The sequence below is a fragment of the Eutrigla gurnardus genome (genome assembly GCF_963514095.1).
Source record: "Eutrigla gurnardus genome assembly, chromosome: 3".
NCBI classification, from domain to species: Eukaryota; Metazoa; Chordata; class Actinopteri; order Perciformes; family Triglidae; genus Eutrigla; species Eutrigla gurnardus.
The window spans coordinates 31,339,291-31,351,057 of record NC_139917.1 but is presented as its reverse complement, the minus strand read 5'-3'; the positions used below and the strand labels follow the sequence as shown (position 1 = coordinate 31,351,057).

The 11,767-nt window shown below is 40.1% G+C and overlaps 1 protein-coding gene across 1 annotated transcript; it reads right to left on the bottom strand.

Moving 5' to 3' along the window:
• Positions 1-45: 45 nt before the first annotated feature.
• Positions 46-11,512, bottom strand: LOC311010545 (uncharacterized protein). Its single transcript, XM_084005088.1, has 5 exons — positions 11,380-11,512; positions 9,056-9,078; positions 8,825-8,945; positions 8,012-8,181; positions 46-7,478 (listed from the first exon to the last, which is right to left on the bottom strand). Exons 2-5 carry the CDS (start codon positions 9,056-9,058, stop codon positions 975-977), a joined length of 6,798 nt encoding a protein of 2,265 aa, XP_083861214.1. The 5' UTR covers positions 9,059-9,078; positions 11,380-11,512; the 3' UTR covers positions 46-974.
• Between the last annotated feature and the right edge of the window lie 255 nt (positions 11,513-11,767).

Genomic DNA, 11,767 nt, shown 5'->3' with positions numbered 1-11,767 from the left:
CACAGAGGGATTATTCAATGAAAGAACAAATCTCTTAAATAAGGAAATCATAAGATCTCCCTGCTTTGTATGCATCCACACCTGCAGCAATGTGTTTTTGAAAATGATGAAGTGACATTTTATTTTCTCTTGAATGGTCTGAACGTGGTAATTCTAGTTTTGTATCTCATCTTACTCAGGAAATTATTATGGATTTTGATAAATGACTTAAATAATTGATGAAACAGCTCACACATGGTCTTCCTTTAAACACAGCGTTACAATATGAATCAGGTATAAAATCCTAACAGATTTTTTTGTGTTTTTTTATTTCTTACAACATAGTAAAAGTATATAATGTGCAGGCCATTTAAATATAATTTAAATATCTTCATGGTGACCTTAAAAATGGCTTAAAACAGTTTTTACAGTTTAGTATATATATATATAGTCATCTTAAATAATTTAATTAGCATTTATTTTATTAATCTTAAACAATGCTGGAGCAAAATTCTGTTGAAGCAAAATGTATGTTAAAAAATATAGAAACATGACTATATACTGTATAACCACAATGAATCTAAAATTATTTGGGGAGTTTCAAAAGTATAGACATACAGTGTGATATTAACATATACACAAAGGCAGACATCATCTCATAGTATATTACAAAATAACTTGCATCCTAAACCATAACTAAGTTAGACATAAATAAAAAGAATATCTACGTTTCGAGTACAAACAGTACAAATTACAAAATGTGGAAAAACTATGACTTTACATATCAAATAAGTGCACAAATTCAGCAATTTAATGAACGTTCCATCATTAAAAAACAACAACATTGGCTTGATACACACACACAAAAAAATAGGCAGAATGTGATACATTTAAAAAAACAAACATAAATCATCGAATTAGCTTAAGTCGCAGTAAACGAACTGAATATGAAAGAAACATTTGTTCTCGTGTTTTTGGAAACATCGGTTTGAAACTTATATGAGGTTGGAAAAAAAGAAAGTTGAACCCGCTTTTGGGTCACCTTCTCCTGGAACCTCAAGGTCCAGGTTTCCTGGATGAAAGCCGGGAGCCCCGAGCGTGTTGTGTTTGCGGTTTGGCGTCCCTTGATTTTGTTCTTGGTTGGGAAAAACCGTGACGTAGTATCCATCTGAACTTATTCTCGGATCTTGAGAAACATGTGGCAAACGTGCGTTTGCAAGTAGTGTTTGCAATGACGCGTGCTGCCTTGAATGCAAATCAGTGTCACCAGCAGAACCTCCTCTGCTGTGTCTTGGGTTCCTCGCATCAATATCAAGACCTGAAGTGGGGATCGCCTGTCTATAATTATTTGATGCCCGGTAGTCCAGTGTCGAACCCCTGGATCTAAGCACGTGATCCTTTCCTGTGAAATCATCAATATTGAGGTCTGACCGGTTGAAATCAAGCTGGTGCTGATTCTCCAGCAGGTAGCTGGACCTCACTTTGTACTGAGGCGTCGGCCTATCAGTGTGGCGGAGTCTGACGTCTCCATCTACGTCCAGGTCAGGCATTCTCATGTTTACCCCTGGGATATCTGACCTGCGGTTCCTAAAAGAAGGTTCTGTGAAGTTTGCCGAAAGGTCATCTACGTTAAGATCTGGAGATTTGAGATGCAGCTGAGGCTTCCCCATCGTCGCTGTGTGCACGTTTGCAGCGCTGACATTTGGACCTGTGACGTCAGCCTTCAACTGTGGTGGTTTCATATTCAGTTTTGCATTTGGAGGAGTAATATCCAGATTTGTTGGTCTCATAGGCGCACCAAAGTCGATATCGGATCCTGACCTGTTAAGATCTGGACCTCCAAACTGAGGCAGCTTGAAAGAAGGGAGTTTGAATTTTCTGTCTGATAAATCAAAGTCGGTCTGAGGACCCTGGATGTTTCCTGAGGGAACATTCACGTCAACGTCTGGACGCCTTATTCCTCCTTTGACATTAGGGGCAGTTAAGTTCAGGTCAGGTTGCCCTATGTTACCATTAATTCCTAGATCAGGTTTTGCATTGAGGTCTAGCTTGGGACCTTTGAAAGTGGTATCAGGCAAATTTAAATCTGGCATACTTATACCACGGCCTCCAGAGAGATTTAGGTCTGGTGCATTTAATCTTGGCATTTTGGGCTTTTTTAATTTTGCATCAGGGAAACCAATGTTGACATCCGGAGTGTTCATATCTAACTTGGGCGCTTGGAGGTCCATGTTTGGTAATCCCAATTTAGGGGTATCGATTCCACCTTTCAGTTTTGGTGCTTTGAGATTCAAATCTGGATTTTTTAGGTCTGAATCTATGTTCAAATTTGGCAATTTGGCATTAAGATCCGGGGACTTGAAGTCAAAGTTTGGGCGATCTAACTTTGGACTAGAAAAACCCACATCGGGAATTTTCAAATGTGGTTTTTTAAATCTTCCAGATGGGGTGCCAAAATCAACATCTGGTATATCAAAGTCAGCTTTGGGCCCTTTAAGGTTGAGGTTGGGTGCATTGATGTCGATGTCTGGGCCATCAAAGCCTCCATCAATCTTAGGTCCTTTTAGGTTGGGTAGATTCATTTTAGGCATTTTCAATTTGGGCATTTCCAGTTTTGCTTTGGGCGAACCAATGCCGACATTTGGAGTGTTCATGTCTAAATTGGGAGCTTTAAGGTCCATATTAGGCAAGTCAAAATCAGGGGCATCAATTCCACCTTTAATCTTTGGAGCTTTCAGATTGGTGTCCATATTTGGTCCCTTTGGTAATTTACCTGAAAGACTGAATTTAGGCATTTTCAATTTGCCTGAAGGAGCATTAACATCCCAGTCTGGAGCATGAAGTTCTGCCTTTGGTTTTGCGAGAGTTGGCATTTTCAGTTTACCTGAAGGCATGTTTAACTTTGGGGTATTAAAGTCCAGTTTAGGACTTTTAAGGTCTGGTGCATCTAAACCACCACTGAGGTTAGGACCAGATATATCTAGATCAGGTGTTTTGAGGTCCAGGTTAGGGCCGTCTAACTTTGGACCGGAAAGATTAAGGTCAGGCAGGTTAAAATTGGGCTTTTTGAATTTACCCGATGGACCAGAAATATCAAAGTCTGGCATTCCCACATCAGCTTTAGGGCCTTTGAGGTTGACATTAGGTACATTCACATCCAAATCTGGGCTACCCAAGTCTCCATCAATTTTAGGTCCTTTTAGGTGTGGCAAGTTAAATTTAGGCATTTTCAATTTAGGCATTTGGAATTTTGCTTTGGGTGAACCAATGTTAACATCTGGAGTGTCAAACTTGGGAGCTTTAAGGCTCATGTTTGGTAAGTCCAAGTCAGGGGCATCAATTCCACTCTTTATGTTTGGAGATTTCAGGTTTAAATCTGGTGAATTCAGATCAGTATTTATGCCAAAATTTGGTCCCTTGAATTTAGGCATTTTAAATTTGCCTGAGGGAGCATTAACATCCCAGTCTGGAGCATGAAGTTCTGGCATGTTCAGCTTTGGGGTATTCAGGTCCAGTTTGGGGCTGTTGAGATCAACTTTAGGCATGTTTACATCCGGCACTTTTAAACCACCCCTGAGATTGGGACCAGATATATCTGGAACAGATGTTTTGAGGTCCAGGTTTGGGCCGTCTAACTTTGGACCAGAAAGGTCAAGATTAGGCAGGTCCAAGTTTGGCTTTTTGAATTTACCCGATGGACCAGAAATATCAAAATCTGGCATTCCCACATCAGCTTGAGGACCTTTAAAGTTGGCATTGGGTAAATTTAAATCAACATCTGGGCTAGACAAGTTTCCATCAATCTTAGGTCCTTTCAGGCTTGGAAAATCAAATTTAGGCAGCTTTAATTTGGGCATTTTGAATTTTGTTTTGGGTGAACCAATGTTAACATCTGGAGTGTCTAACTTGGGAGCTTTAAGGCTCATGTTTGGTAAGTCCAAGTCAGGGGCATCAATTCCACCCTTTATGTTTGGAGACTTCAGGTTTAAATCTGGTGAATTCAGATCAGTATTTATGCCAAAATTCGGTCCCTTGAATTTAGGCAATTTAAATTTGCCCGAGGGAGCATTTATGTCCCAGTCTGGAGCATGAAGCTCTGGCATTTTCAGTTTACCTGATGGCATGTCTAAGTTGAGCTTTGGGGCATTCAGGTCCAGTTTGGGGCTGTTGAGATCAACTTTAGGCATGTTTATGTCCGGTGCATTTAAACCACCACTAAGATTGGGACCAGATATATCTAGATCAGGTGTGTTGAGGTCCAGGTTAGGGCCATCTAGCTTTGGACCAGAAAGATTAAGATCAGGCAAGTTCAAATTGGGCTTTTTGAGATCAGGCAGGTTCAAATTGGGCTTTTTTAATCTACCCGATGGACCAGAAATATCCAAGTCTGGCATTCCCACATCAGCTTTAGGACCTTTAAGGTTGAGATTGGGTACATTCACGTCAAAATCTGGGCTATCCAAGTCTCCATCAATTTTTGGGCTTTTCAGGCTTGGAAGATCAAATTTAGGCAGCTTTAATTTGGGCATTTTGAATTTTGTTTTGGGTGAACCAATGTTAACATCTGGAGTGTCTAACTTGGGAGCTTTAAGGCTCATGTTTGGTAAGTCCAAGTCAGGGGCATCAATTCCACCCTTTATGTTTGGAGACTTCAGGTTTAAATCTGGTGAATTCAGATCAGTATTTATGCCCAAATTCGGTCCCTTGAATTTAGGCAATTTAAATTTGCCCGAGGGAGCATTTATATCCCAGTCTGGAGCATGAAGTTCTGGCATTTTCAGTTTACCTGATGGCATGTCTAAGTTGAGCTTTGGGGCATTCAGGTCCAGTTTGGGGCTGTTGAGATCAACTTTAGGCATGTTTATGTCCGGTGCATTTAAACCACCACTAAGATTGGGGCCAGATATATCTAGATCAGGTGTGTTGAGGTCCAGGTTAGGGCCATCTAGCTTTGGACCAGAAAGATTAAGATCAGGCAGGTTCAAATTGGGCTTTTTTAATCTACCCGATGGACCAGAAATATCCAAGTCTGGCCTTCCCACATCAGCTTTAGGACCTTTAAGGTTGAGATTGGGTACATTCACGTCAAAATCTGGGCTATCCAAGTCTCCATGAATTTTTGGGCTTTTCAGGCTTGGAAGATCAAATTTAGGCAGCTTTAATTTGGGCATTTTGAATTTTGTTTTGGGTGAACCAATGTTAACATCTGGGGTGTCTAACTTGGGAGCTTTAAGGCTCATGTTTGGTAAGTCCAAGTCAGGGGCATCAATTCCACCCTTTATGTTTGGAGACTTCAGGTTTAAATCTGGTGAATTCAGATCAGTATTTATGCCCAAATTCGGTCCCTTGAATTTAGGCATTTTAAATTTGCCCGAGGGAGCATTTATGTCCCAGTCTGGAGCATGAAGCTCTGGCATTTTCAGTTTACCTGATGTCATGTCTAAGTTGAGCTTTGGGGCATTCAGGTCCAGTTTGGGGCTGTTGAGATCAACTTTAGGCATGTTTATGTCCGGTGCATTTAAACCACCACTAAGATTGGGGCCAGATATATCTAGATCAGGTGTGTTGAGGTCCAGGTTAGGGCCATCTAGCTTTGGACCAGAAAGATTAAGATCAGGCAAGTTCAAATTGGGCTTTTTGAGATCAGGCAGGTTCAAATTGGGCTTTTTTAATCTACCCGATGGACCAGAAATATCCAAGTCTGGCATTCCCACATCAGCTTTAGGACCTTTAAGGTTGAGATTGGGTACATTCACGTCAAAATCTGGGCTATCCAAGTCTCCATCAATTTTTGGGCTTTTCAGGCTTGGAAGATCAAATTTAGGCAGCTTTAATTTGGGCATTTTGAATTTTGTTTTGGGTGAACCAATGTTAACATCTGGAGTGTTAATGTCTAACTTGGGAGATTTAAGGCTCATATTTGGTAAGTCCAAGTCAGGGGCATCAATTCCACCCTTTATGTTTGGAGATTTCAGGTTCAAATCTGGTGAATTCAGATCAGTATTTATGCCAAAATTTGGTCCCTTGAATTTAGGCAATTTAAATTTGCCCGAGGGAGCATTAACATCCCAGTCTGGAGCATGAAGTTCTGGCATTTTCAGTTTACCTGATGGCAGGTTCAGCTTTGGGGTATTCAGGTCCAGCTTTGGGCTTTTGAGGTCAACCTTGGGCATGTTTATGTCTGGTGCATTCAAACCACCACTGAGGTTAGGGCCAGAGAAATTGAGGTCAGGTGATTTGAGGTCCAGGTTAGGGCCATCATAATCTGGCATTTCTAAATCAGCATTGGGACCTTTAAGATTGACATTGGGTGCATTCATATCATAGTCTGGAACTTGAATGTCTGGTAAATCAAATTTTGGCATTTTAAACTTAGGAGCTCTATATTTTCCAGACGGACCTTTAGGTCCTTTTAGGTTAGCTTTCGGTAGATTCACATTGGGTGCATCAACCTCAGCTTTTATCTTTGGTGTTTTGAGACTTAGGTCAGGTGTTTTAAAATCAGTTTCACTTTTGCCAGAGAACCCACGTTTGGGGAGGGGCAATTTACCAGATGGGGCATCCACATCTAAATCTGGAGATTTAACAGAAATCTTGTGTTTCTTAAATGGCACTTTGACTTTCCCTGAAGGCATATCAATGCGTTGGGATACATCGACACCTGGCATTTCTAAGTCTAGGTCAGGAGATCTCCCAGACAGCCTGAGCTTGGGCGGCTCTATATAACCGGAAGGACTGTCCACGTTTAGATCTGGGTTTTTCAGTCTCTTGGAATACTTGAGACCGAGTTTCCCTGAGGGAACTTCAGGGGTTCCTATATCTGGTGTCTTGATCTCACCTTCTGGACTACTAAGAGAAGGTCCAGAGAGGCCCAGGTCTGGCAGTTTGAGACCACTGGTATCTAAGGACGGGCCAGTGATATTTCCCCCATTAACATTTACAGCCATACCAGGTGGACTAACTTCTGAACCTCTTAAATCCATACCCATTTCTGGAGTGTTGCTTTCCAGTCCAATCTGAGTGCTTTGAAGATTTGGCATTGACACATCAACTGACGGACTACCAGTGTTTGGCAGTTGTATACCAGCTGTAGTGTTCGGACCCTCTGGTAATTTTCCAGACAAATGGAAGTCTGGAGAGTTAAACTGTGGATTTGTGAAATCAACCTTCAGTCTTGATCGCTGAGCTCCACTTAGAGTAGTCCCGTTCAACCCAAGACCCAACGGTGGAAGGTTCAGATTGCTGTCGTACGTTAATTCTCGTGAATCAGCATCGATGTCCGTGGTCTCAGTTCTTCCAGTCTTGGCTTTAAGTCCAAAGTCCACTCCAAGGCGAGGCAACCCCATGTCCTGCTTCAGGTGGACCCTGGACAAGCCTGGTACTGTTGGATGGTCGGTAACATCTGCATTCACAGACCCGTCCACAGCGCCGGGCAAGTCAGCTTTCATGAATCTCTTGATTTTGGCATTGTAGAGTTTGCTGTAGGAATCCTTCAGCATCTAGAATATAAACCACAATTTGGTGATTGGCATGTAACTAGAATATTACCATCAAAGTAACTATAAGGCTGTTCTTGGACTGTTTCTTTCTGACCTACATCCTTCAATAAAGTATGGGAGATTATCCTCTTCGGTCCCAGGACATATTCCTTCTAAGTGTCCCTAAAGCTCCCTCTGACTGGAAGCCACCACATCTGGCTGTAGATGTTTTGAATGCTGAATTATGTCTTGATATCTTAGAAGACTGTTATTTCCTACTTGTTGTGTTATGTCTGAAACTGTGTTATTTGTGCTGATGCCCATCTTGGAAAGGACATTTTTAATCTCAATGAGTCTTTTTCCTGGTTAAATAAAAAAATCAAATAAATAACTATTCTCTAGCAGTCGGGTTAGAGATCAATTTTAGCATTGTTTCCATCACAATCAATGCAGTTTGGAAGCACAAAATACACTCTACATGTGTGAATGAAAATAAGAACTATTTTGTCCGTTTTTAATCCCATTTAACTTGTTCATATAAATACTCCACCTACCGTCTCAGGATTCTTGGCACATTTGTCCAAGTTTTCAAGACTCTTGCTCATGTTGTTCCTGGTGAGGACTTTGACCTTGTGATCAAACGGCTCCATCAGCTTCAGTACTTTTAACACTTCGCCTTCTGACAGTTGATCAAAGTTGATTGTTGCTCCCAAAAGTTCATCCCCTGAAAAAGAAAGAAGAAAAGTTCAGGCGTGTGGATAAAATTATAGTTTGTTCCAGATCAGTGACATGGTCTAAAGTAATCTGACATGCTCTCATTGGTGCAAATAACAACGTATCACTTTAAAGCCTTAGACCTAAAACCTTGATCCTGACACTAACAATAACAGCACACTGAGCCTTCTGTTTTTGTGTAAAAAGAATCAGGAAACTCTACCAAACCTTCCAAACTAGTTTTTAAAATCTAAGTGACGTGAAAAATACCTGCTATGCTGTATTTCAACCACAATCTACTGAATATTTATGTATACTGAGATAATCAATCAATTATGAATGGGCTGAATATTGATGGGATTGATTGGGTGAAGGTGTTTCTGCACACTTACGTAATGAAGGAGCAGAATTTTAAGAAACTTAATGCGGTATATACCATTAAAAAAAGCATGACCATGAGTCTCAAAACAACAACAACCAACGTAGTAAACTCAACAAAAAAACTGCATGTTCAAGAATCTGCTCAACTCAAAAAATCTCTAAAGCGTAAAATGATTTGCTTGAATTTGTAAGGCGTGTCCTTGAAGGGAACACCTGTTTAAACAGTAAGAAAGCAACACTAGAAGGTTGTCAAAGTAAGGCAAGGGACGAACCTTTTCTAAGTTCCTGATTGGCTGAAGAACCGTCGTCGATGCTGGAAATGAAGAGCTCTCCCTTCTCCGATCGCTCCAGGGTCAGGGCGTCGGAGAGGCTCCTCCCCCGGCGGTGAGACGGCTGCAAACACAGACACAGCTTATAAGAAGGGGGACACCTCAACAAGCACAAGCTTTTTAAAAAGGAAAACAGAAACCATGAACACCGAAGTAAAAACAAGACATAAATACCATGAAGTTTGTGTCCGTTAAACCTGTTAGAAGAGAATAAAAGGTTCAGTAAACACATTAATAACCGTTCTTTACACATGAGATGTATTGATTGAACCAGATGATCAATAAACAACCGTGTTTAAGTACCATGTCTACTTCACTTGGGTTCCACTTTTGGAGGCCAATATTGTACTTTTTAGTTTTTATTTGATGATTTTCCCTATTTTGCAGTTTTGTTTTTTATAATTCGTTTTTAATACAAAATATAAAGTAGCAAATACATTATGGTGTATTGTTATTATAGATTGTTTTACCTGCGGTATATAAGAATCATTAACATGACAAACACATTAATGAATCAGTAATTATAATCCACACATACTTTCGGCACTTAAAGCGTATTTTCATGCTAATGCCTTTTGTACTTTTACTTGAGAAGCAGGACTTTTTACTTGTAACAGAGTATTTGTACACGGTGGTACAAGATCAAAGTATTTCTTTCATTTCAAGAGTTTCACCTCTCAAATCAGTTTAAACCGCTGAGGTTAAAAGGAAGATTTTGTTAAAAGTAGCGCCTGAATGCTGCACTCTCAGTCTGTTCATAGTTTTAAAGTCACTTCTAAGCAAATCTTTGAAAGCAGGGACCAAGAAATACAAGAACATGAACAAAAAAAGCACCTTTGGGTGGGGCAAATCTACGTGGCACACTAATACATTCTGTGTCGGGAAAAACTGGTTTTATCTTTTATTAAAGTTGCAAGAACCAACAGAGGAAAATGGGCAAGTCTATGAATTTAGAAAGCAATGTTTTGACAACAGAAAACAGAGAAGACTTTTTTAAAAAATCACATTGTTTCAAATAAAGTTATTTCTGTCCATATTTCAATTTAAAAGCCTTTTTTAAGTACGTTTTAATCGTGTTTATGTTGATATTTTATCTCAGCGTATCAAGAGTTCATTTAGACCAAGATAAATAACTTTGTACTATGAAACGATCGCATCCCTCAAGATGATTTTACTGAAGCTGCAAAATAAAAAAAGCAGCCCGGGACAGTTCGACTCCACAGGTGTATTTCTTAGGTATTTGAGTTATTGCTTCAAACCAAAACCAGGAACAGGTTTGTCGAGAGCGCTGCCAACGTGTGTTTGGTCGTTTTGGGTGTTTTCCTTTTTGGTGAGCACACAAAGTCACTGGCAGACTTCCAGTGGATGCAGACACATTGTGTTCTGTGTGCCGGTGCATTATGTGAAATGATGCTCTGAATGAATGAATCTATTCTTTATTCTGCAGCCGCGCCGACTCCACACATCAAAATAAAAGCATGCAAAAACTCATTATAGCAGCGAATATTCAGCGTCATCATGAGAACAACGAGAACTAAATGAATACTACCATAGTTATGGCAGAATTATCTCAATATTAATGTGATATTCACCAAATAATAAAAAATCACAAAGACGTGAAAATTATGTTCATCCCTTTTAAGTCAAATTATTGTCAAATATAGAGCAGCTTTTTTAAATAATTTTTATGTTATCAAGCTTGGCCGGATTTTGTAAACATTAATTAATTTCGTCAGGAAACAATTACATGAAAAACCCCAGAAACCACAAATACATGGAAGTAAAATTGTCCTACAGCCTAAAAAAATGATGTTTCCTGAATAAAAAAACATCTCTTGAAGACAAATGCCTCCACATTTAATCTATGAAATCAAACATCAGGCAGATTATTTATTATTTTTAGCTGTATTTAGTATTACACACAGCTGTACCTGACAGCTGAGCAGAGGAGGCAGCTGGCTTATACCTACAAAGTTACATATTATACATTTTACAGGTGAGTCAAAGTGCACCTGCCTGCAGTTGTAAAAGTGGAAATGTTGACTCAGAATCGAGCCAGCGAACAAACAAAGCAATGCTCCTCGGTTTTATTTTGATTGTTTTTTTTTTTTTGCCTGATTAGCAAAACTAAATAGTGATCCATCATCACATTTAGAATTTGGCAGCAGAAGAGGAATCGTAAGCATCTCAATGAAGAGGTGTTCATTTTAAACTAAATGTGACTTGCTTTTGTTTAGTTTTTAGGGGGATTTTTTTAGAAAGAAATTACAAATTAAAACAAACTATATTTAAAAAAAAAACATTTTATACTGTAGAAACAACATCTGCCTGCTGGTTGAACACAAATATTAAAAAAAAAAGACCTTTTCTCAAATGGAGCTGAGCTTGACAGAAACTACCTGCATGATGACACCTGAAACTGAAACACTGTCTCCCAAAAACCCGCCCCCCTTTTAAGGACCACCACGCAGGAAACATTCATAAAGGAGCTGACTGACCTGGGGGTCCATCGGGCCGGTGATTCTGGTCTCCGTGTTGTAGAAGTCGTGTCTGAGGGTTTCAGAGTCACGACGAGTTCATGCTTTCTGCCTCTCTGCCGAGACTGAAGACCGGCGCTGCAGGCAGGTGGACGAATACTACACCTGAAGAGGACAAACAGGTTCCACCTTAAGTGTCCCGCCTGCATGAACTGTCAACGTACACACACACACACACACACACACACACACACACACACACACACACACACACACACACACACACACACACACACACACACACACACACACACACACACACACACACACACACACACACACACACACCCCAACGTGTTCTAATGTTGCAGCTGGTAAACATAATTATAATGACGTCATGCACTTTGAT